The 18,543-nt window shown below is 36.4% G+C and overlaps 1 protein-coding gene and 1 non-coding gene across 13 annotated transcripts in view; one reads left to right on the forward strand and one right to left on the reverse strand.

The window, feature by feature from the left end:
* MAST2 (microtubule associated serine/threonine kinase 2) overlaps positions 1-18,543 on the forward strand; it is a 224,107-nt gene that overhangs the window by 115,491 nt on the left and 90,073 nt on the right. For 6 of the 12 annotated variants that reach the window (XM_086716844.1, XM_086716847.1, XM_086716852.1 and 3 more), the window contains exon 5: positions 15,826-16,020. The exons of 5 other annotated variants lie outside the window; for them this stretch is intronic. In XM_086716844.1, coding sequence (XP_086572970.1) covers positions 15,826-16,020 — 195 coding nt within the window. Of the gene's footprint in view, positions 1-12,749; positions 13,062-15,825; positions 16,021-18,543 lie in introns of those variants that run through there. One more of the 12 variants, XM_086716855.1, reaches the window with a different exon arrangement.
* On the reverse strand, positions 8,466-8,571 carry LOC112849043 (U6 spliceosomal RNA). Its single transcript, XR_003222493.1, has one exon. It is a non-coding gene; the product is annotated as a U6 spliceosomal RNA (small nuclear RNA).

Consider the following 18,543-nt stretch of genomic DNA (forward strand, 5'->3'; position numbering starts at 1 on the left):
AAACCATGAGATCATGACCTGAGCTGAGATCAAGAGTCAGTTGCTTAACTGACCAAGCCACACGGGCACCCCCCAAACATTTTAAATAATAACTCAAATTAAGACTGGAAACACTAAACTCTTATTTCCCAAAATCTGGCAAAACACCATTGGGACTTGTAAATAGAAACCTTATGTATAAAGAGGGCATTGACAAATCTCTAAGAGGAGCTTCCCATAAATTATACAATGTTTAGGATATTTATGTTAATTTTACCTGTCCAAATTTAAACTAGGGAGGGCTGAGCGTCTTTTCTGATTTGAGAACTTTTCTCATGAAACTTATCAAAAGTAAAAAAATAAATCTAATTATTTCTAGTACATTTGAAAGGACACCTTGTGATTTTTCCAGGGATGCTATGGGATGTCTCTAAGATAGCTTTAGTTAGTAAAAATATACTGAAAGTTTTATTGTTTTCTATATTTAGGATCTGATTTTGGGAAGGCAAACCTTCAAAGAGTTGTCAGTGAAAATGCTTAAGATAGGAGTGTTGGTGCTTGAGAAATAATACCCAGGTATTTTACCAGGGTGACAATAAAACATTTTAAAATGAGCATTGAAGGTAACCAATTTTAAATAACCACAACTTTTTCATGAGGAGCCTTTGTTTGTTTTCTTAAGTAATTAAGGACATAATTAGTCAGTATAAAGCAAAGAAAATTATTCTAATAAGACACAAAATAATTGCTATCTGGGCATATTACACAGGAAAAAAAAAAGAATAGCTTTTAATATTGTAGGTGAAAGCGATAAACTGTAAACCAGGGAAATTGGCCCATCAATACTGAACAAACTTAGCTAAGATTTTAACCAGTTCATAGCTTTTCAGACTTGTGGCGTGGTATTGTAAACCATGGCAAATAAAATTCTCTTGCTAAGTTTTGTTCATTATTTTCCTTTATATTCTGTAACATATTTACAACTTACTTGAGGACAGTTCTTAGGGGGTCATCAAGGTCAAATTTAATTAAAAAATTTTTTAAAATTTAATTTATTTAAATTCACATCCAAATTAGTTAGCATCTAGTGCAACAATGATTTCAGGAGTAGATTCCTTAGTGCCTCTTACCCATTTAGCCCATCCCCCCTCCCACACCCTCTCCAGTAACCCTCTGTTTGTTCTCCATATTTATGAGCCTTTTTTTTTTTTTAATGTTTATTTATTTTTGAGAGAGAGAGACAGAGTGCAAGTGGGAGAGGACAGAGAGACAGACACACAGAATCCAAAGCAGGCTCCAGGCTCTGAGCTGGAGCATGGAGTTGATGCGGGGCTTGAACTCACAAACCGCGAGATCACGACTTGAGCCAAAGTCAGATGCTCAACCAACTGAGCCACCCAGGAGCCCCAATGAGTCTCTTCTGTTTTGTCCCCCTTCCTGTTTTTATATTATTTTTGTTTCTCTTCCCTTATGTTCATCTGTTTTATCTCTTTTTTTAATTTTATTTTTTTATTTTTTAAAATTTATATCCAAATTAGCATATAGTGCAACAATGATTTCAGGAGTAGATTCCTTAGTGCCCCTTACCCATTTAACCCCTCCTGTAACCCTCAGTTTGTTCTCCATATTTACGAGTCTCTTCTGTTTTGTCCCCCTCCCTGTTTTTATATTATTTTTGTTTCCCTTCCCTTATGTTCATCTATTTTGTCTCTTCGTCTCTTCATGTCCTCATATGAGTGAAGTCATACGATTTTTGTCTTTCTGTAATTTCACTTAGCATAATACCCTCCAGTTCCATCCATGTAATTGCAAATGGCAAGATTTCATTCTTTTTGACTGCCGAGTAAATACTCCATTGTATATATATACCACATCTTCTTTACCCATTCATCCATCGATGGACATTTGGGCTCTTTCCATGCTTTGGCTATTGTTGATAGCGCTGCTATAAACATGGGGGTGCATGTGTCCCTTCGAAACAGCACACCTGTATCCCTTGGATAAACACCTAAGTAGTGCAGTTGCTGGGTTGTAAGGTAGTTCTATTTTTAGTTTTTTCCCTACTGTTTTCCAGAGTGGCTGTACCAACTTGCATTCCTAAAATGATACTAACATGCAGTGCATTTATCATTGCTATCTTAAAATGAATCAATAAACATTTAAAAATGTCTCAGACTGTCCAGCCAATCATAGTCAACCCATAAAATCAAGAGCTAATAATAATGTTTTGAGGTGCTAAGTTTTGAGATTATTTAAGTATGTTAAAGATGTTTGTGTCCTCCCAAAATTCAGATGTTGAAGCCTATCCCCCAATCTTCTGGTATTTGGAGGTGGGGCCTTTGGGAAGTAATTAGACTACCACAACAATCAATATGTAGAATATTTTTATTACCCAAAACATACCTTGCATGGTTTTGCAGTCAATTCTCCTTCCACCCTTGGCTCCAGGCAACCACTGATCTGCTTTTTGGGGCTATAGATTAGTTTTGCCTATGGCAGAATTTTGTATGTGAAAATCATACAGTATTGACTCTTTTGTATTAGGCTTCCTCATGTTCCTCAAGTACTACTGTTCATTTTATTTATTTTTTTAAAGATTTTTTTAATGTTTATTTATTTTTGAAAGAGACAGATTGGGAGTTGGGGAGGGGCAGAGAAAGAGGGGACACAGAATCTGAAGCAGGCTCGAGGCTCTGAGCTGTCAGCATACTGCCCAACGTGGGGCTAGTACTCTTGTTCCTTTTAATGATTAGTATTTTCTTGTGTAAATATACCACTATTTGTTTGGTAGATATTTGGGTTGTTTCCAGTTTTGGGATATTATCAATAAAGCTGCTATGATCATTCATGTACAAGTCTTTTTATGGACATATGTTTTCATTTTTTTGAGGTATATAACTGCGAGTGGTCCAGCCATTAAAATAGTACCCTAATCATTGCTACCAGCAATGGGAGTAGCTTAGCCATAAACAAACCTAACACAAAACCTGATTATATAGAGGAAAATTAAACTTATAAAAGTAGAGAGTCAGCAAAGTTCAGATTGCCACTTAAAATTTACCTTTAGAAGTTAAGAAAAGATATGTGTGGGCAGCCCACATGAGGTACACTTCTCATCTGTGGCTCTGTGAGGTGAATCCATTGGGCATTTTGGTGGAGGACTTGCAGTACTGTTTAACAGGTAATTTTCCAAAAAAGAAAATCATGGCTCTTATCTAGATATAAAATGAAAACATTTAAAGATTAAAAAAAAAGCCTCATCATTAATGAGGGAATCAGATGTTATAACCAGTTATCAATTTTTTCCATTATCAATATTTATGATTGAAAGTTGGCAAAATATCAAGGATCATAATTTCATTAATATTGCCCCCATATTGATACTCATCTGTTTGAGCAGTAAAGTAAAGGCAAGCAATTCATAAATTGTTAAAATGCCTATACTTTTCCTTGGCTTTACTTCAGCAAAATCACTATGTTGTAATTAAGATTGTTTAAAATAAATGGTATTATCTTTATGTCAATTATATCTCAATAAAACTAGGAAAAATGTTAAATAATTCATCAATATTTTATATTATATATTGAAATTGTATTTTGAATATACTATATTACATTAAATAAGATATATTAAAATTTTAAAAATTGTGTTATCAAGATAACAAAAATTGTTGTTATCTTGTTACTTTGATCAAAGTAACAAAGATTGTTATCTTTGGCACTTTGAACAAGTGCCAAATTAACTTTCTTGAGACATTTTATTTCTTAACATTATTAAAAAATAAGTTCTATTTAGGGGGTGTTTATTCTGCTGCAGATGAACCATGAATTTTGCACATCAAACTTTGTGATGGAGTTTCATAAATAATTGTCATCATGGAAGATATTGCACAATGTTGTAATATCACCTTATAAATTACTGTCACTTTTATTGCAATTTCACCATTTCTTAAAAGCAACGTCTAGGGCCTTATAACATTTGTTAAGGTCTTCTTTAATCTTTTCAGTGCTGGGATATTATAAACAAAACCAACAATAGCAGTATGTTCATACTAAATCTTAATATGTTGCTGGTTCCAAAGTAGTCTATAGAGATCAGTTTAGGATTATTTGGCAGTGACTCTTCTTTATAGTCATGTATGGTGAACATAATCTAAGGTGGCCCCCATGGTTTCCTTCTCCTCTGGGTGTTGACACATTTGTGTGTTGCTCCTCCCTTTGAATGTGGACACTACCTTTGACTTGCTTCTAACAGAACAACAGAACATAGTACAGGTGATGAGATATCACTCCTTTGACTATTTTATGGTATGTAAGACTCTGTAGTTAGTAGGCTCACCATAGAGACTGTACTTGTTTGATGAAGTAGGCAGCTACGTTGTAAAAGCCCATGTGGCAAGGAACTGCGGTAGCTTCAAGGAGGTGAGGTGGCTTTCAGTTGATATCCAGCAAGCAGCTAGTGCCCTCAGTTTTACAACCACAAGGAAATGAATTCAGCCAATTACAATACTGGGCTTAGAAGTGGACTCTTCCCCAGCCTAGCCTCCCTTATGAAAATACAACCTAGGCAACACTGTGAATGTCTCACTTTGTGAGACCCTAAGCAGAGGACCTAGCTAAGCTGTGCTTAAATTTTTGATTCACAAAAACTGAAATTAATGAAAGTTTGTTTAAAGTGGCTATATTTGTGATAATATGTTATTCGATAGAAAATGAATACATGATACAGATGTACTTATTACATTTTCTTGCTTTAATTTCTGTATATTGCAATGTCAGTTTCATTACATCTGGTATGTAGAAATTCTTTTGACTAAATTATTTTTAATCTTTTAAAAGGTAAAAGAGCCAAACTGTGAAACAGATTTCTTTCGTTTTTGTCTCCCCATCAAATGGTAAATGTTAAGTGTTTAAGTTTCTAAAAACCATTACATAATTCTCCAAAAATGGTTGTATCATTTTATACTCCCTCTAGTGATATTGAGAGTTCTAGTTGGCCCACATCCATACTAACACTTGTTATGGTCAGACTTTAAATTTTAGTCATTCTAGTGGGTGGGTAGTGGTATCTCACTGTAGTTTTAACTTGTATTTGCCAGATGAAAAATGATGTTGACCGTGTTTCTCATGTACAAATTGGCTATTTGTATATCTTCTTTTGTGAAATGTGTGCTCTAGTCATTTGCTCACTTAAAATGAATTGTGTAGTTTATTATTATTACTAAGAGATGTTTATACATTCCAGATATAGATCTTTTGTCAGATACATTGTGACTGTATTCCTCCGGTCTATGGCTTGCCTTTTTCCTTTGAAAAATATTTGCAACGGTAACTTTCAAAGAGCAAAAGGTCAACCTCCCTGGTGGTCTAGTGGTTAGGATTCGGCGCTCTCAAAGAGCAAAAGGTCTTAATTTTTATATTGTTTAGCTTGTGAATTTTTATTTTTTGTGAGTTCAATTTGTGAGTATTCATCCTATGTACATCCAAGAAATCCTTGCCTGTCCTGAGATCATGAAGATTTTCTCCAGTGTTTTCTTCTAGAAGTTCTGTAATTTTAGCTTTTACATTTGGGTCTTAGTCCCTTTTGAATTATTTTTTACTTTAAAAATTGTGATAAAATACATATAACATTTAATTATACACATTCTCAAGTATACAATTTAACGGCATTAAGTTTATTCACAGTGTTGTGCAACTATCACCATTATATTTCTAAACTTTTTCATCACCCCAAGTATAAACTCTGTAGCCTTTAAGAAATAAGGCTTTCCCAGCCTCTGGTAGCTCTATTGTACTTTCCGTCTCTATGCATTCACCTATTACAGGTACTTCATGTGAGTAGAATCACACAATATTTGGCCTTTTATGTCTGGCTTATGTCACTTAACATAATTCATTTTGTCCATATCTTACGTCAATTTTGGTAAGATATTTTTTGAGTTTTTCTTTTTTAATTTTTAATGTTTATTTATTTTTGAGAGAGACAGAGTGTGAACAGGGGAGGGGCAGAGAGACATAGGGAGACACAGCATCCAAAGCAGGCTCCAGGTTCTGAGCTGTCAGCACAGAACCCGATGCCGGGCTCGAACCCACAGACCGTGAGATCACAACCTGAGCTGAAGTCGGACGCTTAACCGACTGAGCCACCAAGGTGCCCCTTGAGGTTTTTAATTTATGTTATTGGCATAAGTTGTTCCTGGTATTCTCATTCTTTTATTGTCTGTTGAAGTGTTGCGATAGCCCATCTTTTATTCCTAAGAATGGTAATTTGTGTTTTCTCTCCTTTGCTTCTTGATTTGTCTTACTAGGAATTTTTTTTTTTTTTTTTAGAGTAAACTACATCCAATGTGGGGCTTGAACTCACAGCCCCAAAATCAAGAGTCACAGGCTCTAAACTGACTGAGCCAGCTGGGTGCCTCTGTCTTACTAGGATTTTTATTAATTTTATTAATATTTTCAAAGAACCCACTTTCGGCTTTGTTAATTTTTTCTATTTTTTCTTTTCTGTCATTGATTTCCTTTTAGAAGCATATCCTAAACCATTGAGGCTGCCTCTAGACCTCAGGACAGGGCTCTTCTGTTCCCGCCCCCCCCCCTTTTTTTTAATTGAGATGTAGTTGACAGACAGTGTTTTAGTCATTGATTTCTGCCTTTACTTGTATGTATTCTTATAGTTTGATTTTTAAATTTTAATTGGCTTTTTTTTTTCAGTTTTTAATCTAGAGGCATAAATTAGTGTAAGCATTTTATTTTTTATTTTTTTTATTTAAAAAAAATTTTTTTTAACGTTTATTTATTTTTGAGACAGACAGAGATAGAGCATGAACGGGGGAGGGTCAGAGAGAGAGGGAGACACAGAATCTGAAACAGGCTCCAGGCTCCGAGCTGTCAGCACAGAGCCCGACGCGGGGCTCGAACTCACAGACCGCGAGATCATGACCTGAGCCAAAGTCGGACGCTTAACCGACTGAGCCACCCAGGCGCCCCTAGTGTAAGCATTTTAATGTAAGCATTTAAAGCTATAATTTCCTTCTAAGTGCTCCTTTAACTGCATACTATAAAGTTTGATATGTTGTGTATTCATTTTAAATTAATCTAAATTATTTTCTAATTTCCTTTGTCATTTCACCTTTGATCAATAGCATATTTAGAAGTGTGGTTTAATTTCCAGATGTTGGGGAATTATGTAAAAATTGTAATTGATTTTGAATTCTGTTGTGTTCAGATAACATGCTTTATAGGATTTCAGTCTTTTGAAATTTCTTGAGATTTCTTTTATGGTCTAGCCTGTGGTCTTTCTTGATGTATGTTCAATGTGTGTTTGATTAGCTACCCTGCATTCTAACTGGTGCCTTCTCAGCCTGGTGGAACTACTATATTTTCTTGAACTGTAGCTGTCTGTACCTCTGTAAGAAAAGTGTTCCCAAGCAGAGGGCTGGGACAACTGGGATGTTTCCCCTTTTCCTGGGTTTGCATTTTTGTGTTGCCTTTTCCCAGTGCCTGAAAACTGCTTCGTATGCTTTGTCTAGTTTTATGGGGCTTTGTAGCAGAATAGCTAGTTTTGTCCTCCTTCATACAGTTTGTCTAGTTTTATGGGGCTTTGTAGCAGACTAGCTACTTTTGTTTCCATAACTCTCATAGTTGCAGGTGAAAGTTTGACAGTCTTAATGCCTAAAATTGAGAGTTTTTTCTTAGTTCTCTCATAAGTGAGAACCTGTATTTTGTTTCAAGTTAATGAAAGTGTCATTTGTACTTTGTCATTTTCCTCCTTAGATAACTTATTACATATAACAAAGTTGTTTAACATGACTTTTGTCCCTGTTATAATCTATAGAACTGAGTTATATATATATATATATTTTTTTTAAAAGTTAGGTATGATTTTTCTTACTTTTTCCAGTAAAATTAATCATTTCAGTCTTTATTCAGTCTTGCTAGTGACCATTTGTTTCATCATTTTTCAACCAGCTGAAATCTTTAGTCATTTTAGCATCAAATTTCAAAATAATTTACATTAAACCTGTAAGTTTTTCTTTATTTTCTGTGATCACTTTGCTGTTAAACCACAGGAGGAAAAAAAAAACAAAAACACCTTTCTACTTGGCTAAACATTAGATAGATAATATTAAGAACAATTATACATGCATCTATATTGGCATTTACTTCTGTTCTTTGACTATGATGGCTTATTTCCTGTTTATTCAATCTTTTCTTTAGTGCTAATAATTGTATGTGTGCCTTCTGTGTGCAGTGAAGTCTGTTCACTTTCGTTAATTTTGTTTTTTAATTTAAGCAGTACAACTTATTTGTAGATTTTTTATTTCTTAAGTTCTACTTTCCTGCTTTTTCTATCTCTGTCATGATTATATCTTGTACTCATTATTATAATGATCTACAGGATTTAAAAAGAAAATGTAATTGTATTCAGAGAGTATCAAGTTTGAATACATATATTTTATAGTTTTCAAAAATATATTGCAAACTATAAAAATATGGAATGCTTCCTGAACTTGTGTGTCATCCTTGCCCAGGGGCCAGCTAATCTTCTTTGTATCATTCCAGTTTTAGTATATGTGTTGCCAAAGTGAGCACAAGTTTGAATATATTTTTATAAAAATGTAAAGTAAAAAATTGAAAATTTTCATGCTTTTAAAATTATTTTGTTTTTAAGTATTTTAAATTATTTACCCTAAATTTAAGAATGTTGTGATTTCGGGGCACCTGGGTGGCTCAGTCGGTTAAATGTCTGACTTCAGCTCAGGTCATGATCTCACATTTCGTGAGCTTGAGCCCCGCATTGGGCTCTGTGCTGACAGCTTGGAGCCTAGAGCCTGCTTCCGATTCTGTGTCTCTCTCTCTCTCTCTCTGCCCTTCCCCTGCTCACACTCTGTCTCTCACTCAAAAATAAATAAACACTAAAAAAATTTAAAAATTTTGTGATTTCTGGATACATCTGAGTGTGTATTTTTTTTTTAATGTTTGTTTATTTTTGAGAGAGAGAAAGTCAGAGGGAGAGTGAGAGAGAGAATCCCAAGCAGGCTACGTGCCATCAGTGCCTGACATGGGGCTCGAACTCATGAATCATGAGATCATGACCTGAGCCGAAATCAAGAGTTGGACACTTAACTGATGAGCCACCCAGGTGCTCCTAAGTATAGTTTTATAGATAACATTTTAATTTTAGCATTTTTTTTTTAAGTTTTTTTTTTTTAATTTTTTTTTTTTTCAACGTTTATTTATTTTTGGGACAGAGAGAGACAGAGCATGAACAGGGGAGGGGCAGAGAGAGAGGGAGACACAGAATCAGAAACAGGCTCCAGGCTCTGAGCCATCAGCCCAGAGCCTGACGCGGGGCTCGAACTCACGGACTGCGAGATCGTGACCTGGCTGAAGTCGGACGCTCAACCGACTGCGCCACCCAGGCGCCCCAATTTTAGCATTAACTATACAATTATCAGCATAAAAAATTAGCCTTTGGCCTTACATATGTTATGTCTAGACCTGCACATAAATAAACTTACTGGTGATATGAATTCCTTAATTCTGCAAAATGTTCCTCAGCTGCCATGTGCTCTGGTATGAATACTGAGGTAAATGATAAATATCTTTAGAACCATGAATTGGAACAGAAAGAAATTAAGTAAATAGTTGTTGGGTTGTATTTAGAACCATACTTGGATTAGACAAGAAATCTATTTTATTCATGTTATCTGAGAGGAGGAAGGATTTGACAGGTTAATTAATTTGTCTTTTTGCTTACTTCTAAAGCCCTTTGCTGTTCAGATACTTTATAATCTCAGCAGAATTCTCTCTGAAGTTTGCAGTTTCACAGTCCATAACAGCAATCTGACATGGTTGTCTTCTTAAAAAATACAAAGGAAGAAACATGTGGGCAACTGTTTTCCTGAGGTTTGAACAGTGTAAGTCATGAGAATGGATTTTTAGGGTTCTACTTTGTCAGTACAGAATTGTAAGTCACAAGTGTGATAGAAGCAACCCATTTCTTTAATGAATTTATTTTTGTGTATTTGTTATTTTGCAGAACTGCTAAAGTGAGAAGCCTGTGGCAGAGACCCTTCTTGCCTGGCCTAAGGGTAGTAATGCAGTTGATAAATAGTTGTGTGAACAAATAAGAAAAAGCAGATGTTTAATCTTCCATACCTCAAATTGTTGAATGCTATCCAGTCCCAGGGAAATGTTAAGCCCTCCTAGTGCTGACACAGCCACAGGAATATTGGCACAAATGTATTATAATGCCAGTAAGTTTAAAGAAAGTGCTTTGTGTGGGGATGTTAAACTCTGGGAGTAAGAGTGATGCCTTCTTTGGGTTAGATGAAGGACATAAAATATGACTCCCATTCTCTAAAAATCAAATATTTTCTAACCTTTAGCATTATTTAAGGAGCTCCATGCTCTGCCTCCTCTCCCAATTTATTATTGCACAGCAGGCTAGAGAGAAGTGTATTTGCTGCTGTTGTCAGAATCTTCTGCTGAAAGGTATTTATAGCAAAATGGTTCATTACATTGATTCTAGAGATTACCTCAGTTCACCAACTTGGCTGAAGACAGGAATACTTCTGGCTAGCATACATAGTTCATATGTAGGATAACTAGGTGCAAATATATTGAAGAAAGGGTACTTTCTGCTTTACCACTGGCATGATTTTAACATCCTCGTGCTGCCTTCTTTTTTTTTTTTTTAATAATGAGAATAATAATAGCGCATATATTATAGGACTGTGATGAGGACTACCTGGGTATTATGTGTAGTGTGCTTAGAATAGAGTACATAGTAAGTACTTACAAATGTGTAAATGTTTGTTGCTGTTATGTCATCATTATATATTACTATTATTATTGTTCAGGAGCATGGGCTTGGGTATTAGAGATTGGACAATGTTGATTAGAAACTTAAGGCTGGCCTTAACTTAGCCTGAGATGGGGATAGACCATGGTTGGTTTCTTAGTTGTGGGAGTGTGGGCTTTTGTGACTGACCCTGATAATTACTTGTTGAGAGGTTGTAGATTTCAGAGTGTTTCCATTTTCATTAGGACTTATAGAAAACAGGGGATTCTGAAATAGGAGCTGTGAGAGCCAAGTGATGGACTAGTACATGGAAGGAAGAGTGAGTGTCTGTAGCTACTAGGTGGGGGCGAGTTTGCTTGGGTAATTAGAACAGTGGCTTTCAAATTTTGTAGACTCTGACCCCCTTTTTAAAAAAAAATTTTTTTAATAAACCTATTTATTTTTGAGAGAGAGAGAGAGAGATTGAAGCAAGGGAGGGTCAGAGAGAGAGAGAGGGAGACACAGAGTCTGAAGCAGGCTTGAGGCTCTGAGCTATGGACACAGAGCCTGAGGCAGGGTTCAGACTAACAAACCATGAGATCATGACCTGAGCCGAAGTCAGATGCTTAACCTACTGAGCCCCCTAGGCGCCCCTACTCTGACCCTTAATAACAAAAAGATTTTATATTGCAACCCATCACATGTGTTTGCCCTTGTATATTTATATGTATTACCAGTAATAGATGTCACAAACATACATATTTCATAAAACAGTTCTGTGTGAAGCACTCTGATATTTTCTATTCTATTTCATTCTGTTTTCCTTTTAAGAAAATGTTGGTCCTGACTTCCTGAAATGATTTTATGAGTTAATAAAGAGTTGTGACCTGCAGTTGAAAAGTATTGGTTGGGGTATGAATTAATCCTTTGAATGTTACCCTAGAAAAACAGTTTGACATACTTTGTCATCTAGATAAATGAGTTGGCAGGTGCTCTGAAGCAGGGGACCAAGACTTTTGCTTACTCTGGCTCCCTTAGCTGTTGTTGTTTAGCTCTGCTTGATCACTTGGCTTTACCTGAGCACTTGGCTTTCTTCAGGCCAGGCTGTTTTTGTCAGATGGTTTTTTGTGTGTCTGGGCTGATCTCTACAATGGGAGCTAGCTCCTTGAGGGCAAGACCTATAATAATAGCTAACGGTTCTGTAGCACTTCTGTGCTAGGCACTTTTCTGTTTCACATATATTAATCTTCACCACAATCTATAGATAGGTACCTTAATTATTTGCATTCTACAGATAGGGAAAACAAAGCATACAAGGTTAAATAGCTTACACTTCTTTAGAGTTCTTCTGTAGCTTACCTTAATGTCTTGTGTAACATCTGCCATGCAAATGATGTTATTAATAGTTACTGGTTGAAATTAAACCAATACTTTCTGGACTTATTTTCTTAGCTTCCTATGGCTTTTCTCACCACAAACTTATTCAAGTGATTAGAGAGTAATAGAAATTGAATTAAAAATGATGTTAAACTTTGTTTACGGAGGGAGTACAGAGTTTATTTAAATCGGTCAAATTCAGAATTTGAATAATGGCTATGCTTTGAGTCCTAACATTAAGACTGTAATACTTCACCTGACCTGTGCTTGGCAATGAATAATGTTGCAGAAATGCCCATGTATTCTTAGCTCCTTAATTTACCAATTTGGGATCTTAATATTCTTTCTTCCAATCCACCGCCCACTGCAACAGCTGTTCTGTAGTGGCCCACACCTCCAGAGTTAATGGCATTTCTGTCACAGTGTGAGTTTTCAAGTTGGTATTTACGGTTTTGCCAGAGTCTTCACTGCTACCAGGCCTCAGGGTTGGAGGTTGCAACTGACTTGTGGGGGAGGGAGTTTGGTGCTTGTCACTGGGGAGGAACAAGGTGCTCTCTGACGCTCTGATTTGTTACAGGCGGAGTGTGAATGATGTCAGGCAGATCTGAGGACAGCTGATTCATTTGGGATCTGGGACTCCTCACTGTGCCTCATTGCTGCCTCCTGGGCGTTTAAGTCTTTTGCAGTGGGGGTGGGGTGGGGGGATTCTGAATATTATGTTTTAGAAGAACAGTGCTTTAATTTTTCTCTTAAGTTTGGGAAACCTTTGTAAGTTTCCTTTGGCTTATAGACTGCATACCCCTTGTGTGAGAGAACTTCCTGCCAAGACTCCCGAGTGTGAGAGGGCAAAAGCTTGAGTAGCCAGGAAAATGATGAAACGAAGGAGAGAGAGACTGGGAGCACCATGTCTGCGGATTCAGTAAGGAGGCTGGGGTCTCTGAGTAGAAACTGGCACATGTCAGGAAAAGAACTAATGCCAACTAACACACTTTCATTTGCTTGGATAAAGACTCTGCTTTGGAGATGCCAAGAGGGCTGGGCTGGCTTCATAAATTCAAGGTCAAAACACTGGTCCCTGGCAGGGGCCTATGGAGCTTCTAGTTCTGAAAATTGAGTTCGATATCATTTTAGGGGTGCTTAGGTACCTGGGGAACTGGGTTAATGATTAAGATCTTTTTTCCTGCCTTGAAAGCAAATGTGTATTTAAATTTACTGTCAAAGCTGCCTATACAAGCTCCATGAATGTGGGAAACAAATGGAAGTGAAAGTATCTTCTCCTTGGACTGGAGAGGGTATTGTATTTCTGCCCCTGGCCTGTCAGCTCAGGACCTCAGATCTGCCCTTGCAGATCCAAGCCTGAGTCCTTTCAGGTGTGACCTAATTTTATTTCTGTGTTGGCCAATATAGAAATAAAATAGAAATAGAAGAATACTTAGATAAGGATTTCAAAGCTGGGCAATGGAAGAAGGCTTCCATTTCAGGGTAGCTTTTCCAAGAGCTGCTCAGGCTTATTTAATGAAGAAATGCAGAGTGAATTGATCAGCAAGTTAGGGAACCAGGGAATGAAGTGTCCTAGAATCCATTTCATTCATTGATCTGTCTTAAACTGCCTTTGTGTAACTCACAGGGTAGAGGGAATGCACTTCAGATTTTCTTCCCCTGAATGTTAGTGTTTACCTGGAGTTAGTGTGGTATACTTAAATAGACATACTTCTTCAGTGGGCTTTCTTTGGATCATTGCCTTCTGTGTTACTGGATGCTCATTGATTGAATTAATGATTCAACAAGACCTTGGAAGACTGGACTTGTTTGAAATGTATAATTAGAAGGATTGGCATATGTTTTAAAAATTTAAAAACTTAAAAATTTAAAAATTCTCCTACTTAGACTAAAAGTTAAAGACCATAAAAAAGAAGCTTCATGAACTAAAGTATCATTTAAAGTAAAAAGGACTTGTTAGTAAAACTTTAAATTTTTAAAATTAAGCTTGTAGTTTAAGAAAACATAAGTGGTCAGAATCATGCTCTCCAAATGTTGTTGGTGCACTGCTATTGGTAATCATTAGTGATTTTGAATTTAACTTAGGAAAATTCCCCCTGAGGAGCTAGTAAGTAGTTTCTAAATAACCTTTCCTTTTTCAAACAATCCTTTTTAAACTCTAGCCTCAGTGTATAACCAGTTTGCAGAGTGTTAAGTAATAGACAGTAGAGAATGAGATTTGGTTTTCATAGATTTATAATCTTAATTATATATTCATCAACATGACTAAGCCTCATATTATGTGATAAGATTTATAACTCCATAAGCAATATTATTTAGGTTCATAAGAACTGTCTTTTCAAAAATAGTTTTTAAAATATTTTTATTTATTTTTGAGAGAGAGAGAAAGCGGGACAGGGGATCTGAAGTGGGCTCTGTGCTGACAGCAGAGAGCCTGATGCAGGGCTTGAACTCACAAACCCATGAACGGTGAGATCATGATCTGAGCTAAAGTTGGATGCTTAACTGACTGAGCCACCAAGGTGCCCCAATAAGAACTGTCTTATTGTATGTTCTAATTAGCTGTAGCTTGTATACACTAGGGAGTTGAGTTTTGAAATAGTTCCTTAGAAAAGTGAAAATTCTTTTTGAAAGTGAGGAATTAATCCAAAATTAATATTTCTACTTCTTGTAATTTTTATTAATATGTTGAGTTTGTGGAAATTTGTGCACACCGGTAATTTTAAATAATTTTCTGCCTTCTACATTATCATTTTGTATCCTCTTTTTGTGTACTCATCTGAGAAATATGCTGAAGCCAGCTACAGGGATAATTAGTAGTAAATATCTCCTTTGAATATATGTAATTAAAACAAGTAAAATGTCACCATATTCAAATAGCCAGTAGTAACAACATAGGCAACTAACATTTTTAAACAGGTGCTTGTGTGATAGATACCTAAGTTTTTAAAAAATCTTTGAAATGTTGTGGCTCAATATGGTGTTTGTATGGAAAGCCATGCTCCTGCTATAGCAAATTAAATGCTGTGCATCTGTCAATTATTTTTCATCATCTGTGACATATCAATCAATGATCAACAAAGTAGAAATCCATATTTACCATCTGTTTTCAGTCTAATGAGGTTATTTACTTAATAGTCTTCGTTAAGACTTAACACATCAAGAGGGCTAGGTTGTTTTTAGGGGAAAAAAGTAAACTAAAATACTAAAATTTAAATAGAAGCAAAATTTATTGTACAGAATTAAATGATGTTATTTAATGTACTCATTAGTCAAGAATTAGCTAAATAAATTGGTGTTATGGTAGAGATAATCTAATTTATGAACTATTAATGTTTTACTTTTACGGACATACACATTTCTCTAGGAAGTTTTAGTCATTGAACATAAAATATTACTTCTTGCTAATTGATGATTTGTAGTAAACTTATAATATATTTCCAGAAGCCAATTCTAAATACTTTGAATACCCAAAGCTTAAATTTTTGGTTTTAATTCTGTGGATTAAGTTTTAGTCTCGATGGTCATTCTGTGCCAACACTACACTGAGGTATGATATGTGAGAATGATTTTTGACCACTATTTTTGAGCCTTTTGCCTAAACTAACCCACTTTGAATATATTTCTTTTTGGTTGAGAAATTATCCCTGACCCTTCTTTTTTCTACTGTGGTACCTTGTCAGAATCTCTACTCTTTGCCGAGGATCTGAAGTAAACCAGCACATGTTTCCACCCACATCGGCTCCAGCTCTTTACTTCACTAAAATCCCATTTAGTGCTGATTGTGCTTTGGCTACTTCTCCTCTTGCCTTTTTCCTGAACCCACAAGTTCACAGCAGTCCTGGCAGTCCCTGTTCCAGCCGCCCACTGCAGTGGAGGTAAGGAAACCTGCTGTGATGTGAGTGTGGCCTTAGTGATTGCTTTTGGCCAAGTAGGTAAAAACCCAGACCTTTCTCCTTAATGATGGGAAGAAACAGAATAAAAGTCACAGAGAAGAGTAAGAGGAATTTCAGAGATTTCTGCTGTATTCAAAATTCAAGAGAAAGTAATATAGCATATCAGTAGTTAAGACAGTTATGTGCCCATTGTGACTATTGGACAGCCCTCTGACCCCTCCATAGGAGAAGCATAGCATGGCAGAATGCTAGAGCTCTCTAAAGGTTAGCTAGTCCAAATGCCACATTTTATACAACAGGAAAACTTGATTCTGAAGTAGGTTAAGTGATTTGTTCATATTGCTGAAAATAATCTTCTCTTCAGTTCTTTCTGTCTTTTCGTATAATCAGCATTTGAGTAATACTATGTGCTGGACAGTGTTTTAGGCATGAAGAACAAAAGAATGAACACAAAGAGGTAAAATACCTGCCCTCCGAGGAGCTTAGATTCTAGTGGAGGGAGACAAATTAATGAATGAATATATAACAGATGGACATATGTGATATGGAGAAAACAGGATGAGGAGAATAGGGAATGTGAGGCATAGGGATTGACATTTTATATAAGATAGTCAGGGAGGGTCCTCACTCATAAGTTGACATATGAGCAAAGACCTGAAGGACAGTCACAGAGCTAGAATTAGAGATATCTGAAGGAAGAGTGTTTCAGACAGAGACAACACTAAGTGCCAGAGACCTGATCTAAGAGCTTGCTTCATGTGTTCTTCCACAGAATCCAGTGAGGCTCATGTGGAATGAGTTAAGAGGTAAAAAGTGGGAAATGAAGTCTGAGACATACGTGAGAAGCCAAATGGAATAGAGCTTTAAATCCATTACTGGGATTTTTGTTTTTATGTTGAATGACATAAGAAGCTGTTGGAGGGTTTGAAGCAGGAAAATGTTATGATCTGACTTAAATCCAAAGGATCCCTGTGGCTATAGTTAGGGTACCTGGGGTGCCTGGGTGGCTCAGTTGGTTAAGTGCCGGACTCTTGATTTTGGCTCAGGTCATGATCTCACAATTCATGAGTTCAAACCCTGCATCAGGCTCTCCACTGACAGTATGGAGCCTGCTTGAGATTCTCTCTCTTTCTCCCTCTCTCTCTGCCCCACCCCTACTCACACTGTGTGTCTCCTTCTCAGTAAGTAAGTAAGTAAGTAAGTAAGTAAGTAAGTAAGGCTACTGTACATTCTAGGTAAGACACAATGGTTGTTTGAACCTACGGTGGTACAGGTGGTAAGAAGTGGTCAGATTTGAGGATATATTTTGGAGGTAAAATCTATAGGATTTGTTGATGGATTAGATGCAGAGTTTGAGAAAAAGATGAGTGAAGGATGACTGAGAATTTGAGGTTGAGCAGCTAGGAAACTGGAAGAACCATGAACTGAGACTGAGAAACTGTAAGAATAGCTAAGACATTCAGTTAAAGATAGGTGAACTCTGGGTTGAAGATTTATAAGGAATTATCAGGGTATAAGTGAAACAAATGATTAGATTTATGAGATCATCCAATGAGTGTCTATTGATAAGGAAGAAATGTCAAAGGATTGAGCCCTGGGGCCATCTGACTTTGAGAGATTGGGGAGATGAGGAACTAGCAGCAGAGGGACTGAAAAGGAGTGGCTTTTTAGAAATGAGAAGAATCAAGAGAGAGGTATATTGGAAACCAATCATAATTTTTCAAGAAGGAAAGTGTGTTTGATCAATAGGTATTTGTTAAGCTTTTTGTTAGGAAAAAAAAGTATTCTGTTTTTGCATCTAAGATACTTCGTTTGAGTAATATAGTATATTCTGAACCTAAATTGTTTTGCAGCCCCAGGTTTTCTCTTCCCAAAATGACATATTCATAACATTCTTTACTAAATATTCCCATACTGGGGGTGGGAATTGGTATTTCATAGTCCACTGTCACTTCCAGGCCCTTGTCTTTATTACCTTCTTTCCTCTTTTAGGCTTATTTTACTCACTTTTATCTTTTACCCCTGCTCATTGCTGTCATCCATTAACTTAGTTTTGTTCTCTCTATTCACATTCAAAGTCTAGCACAGAATCAGTGCTTAGTGAACACAGCGATGCACATAAATTCTACAAATCCTTACCATGTAGATAAGTCTGTTGAATATCACTGTTATTGAGCAACTGAGAAAATACAAGTTGAAAGAAGAGAAAAATGATTCTAGTAAACAATGTGAGGAACTAAAAATTGAGAGCTACTGGCAGTGAATTTGACCTCTAAAAATAGATGACCCAAAGGGTGCCTGGCTGGCTCAGTCAGTGGAGCGTGTGACTCTTGATCTCAGGGTTGTGGGTTCCAGCCCCATGTTGGATTTAGAGATTATTGAACAATAAAATCTCTTTAAAAAATAATAAAAAGGGATGACACAAGAGAGAGGGAACTCTCTTGCAGTGGCCATATTGAGTTCTCTTTTATTCCCATGGAGTATAACTATTGTTATGGATTGAGT

This window comes from Puma concolor, chromosome C1 (assembly GCF_028749965.1).
Source record: "Puma concolor isolate L17-30 chromosome C1, mPumCon1.1.hap2, whole genome shotgun sequence".
NCBI lineage: Eukaryota > Metazoa > Chordata > Mammalia > Carnivora > Felidae > Puma > Puma concolor.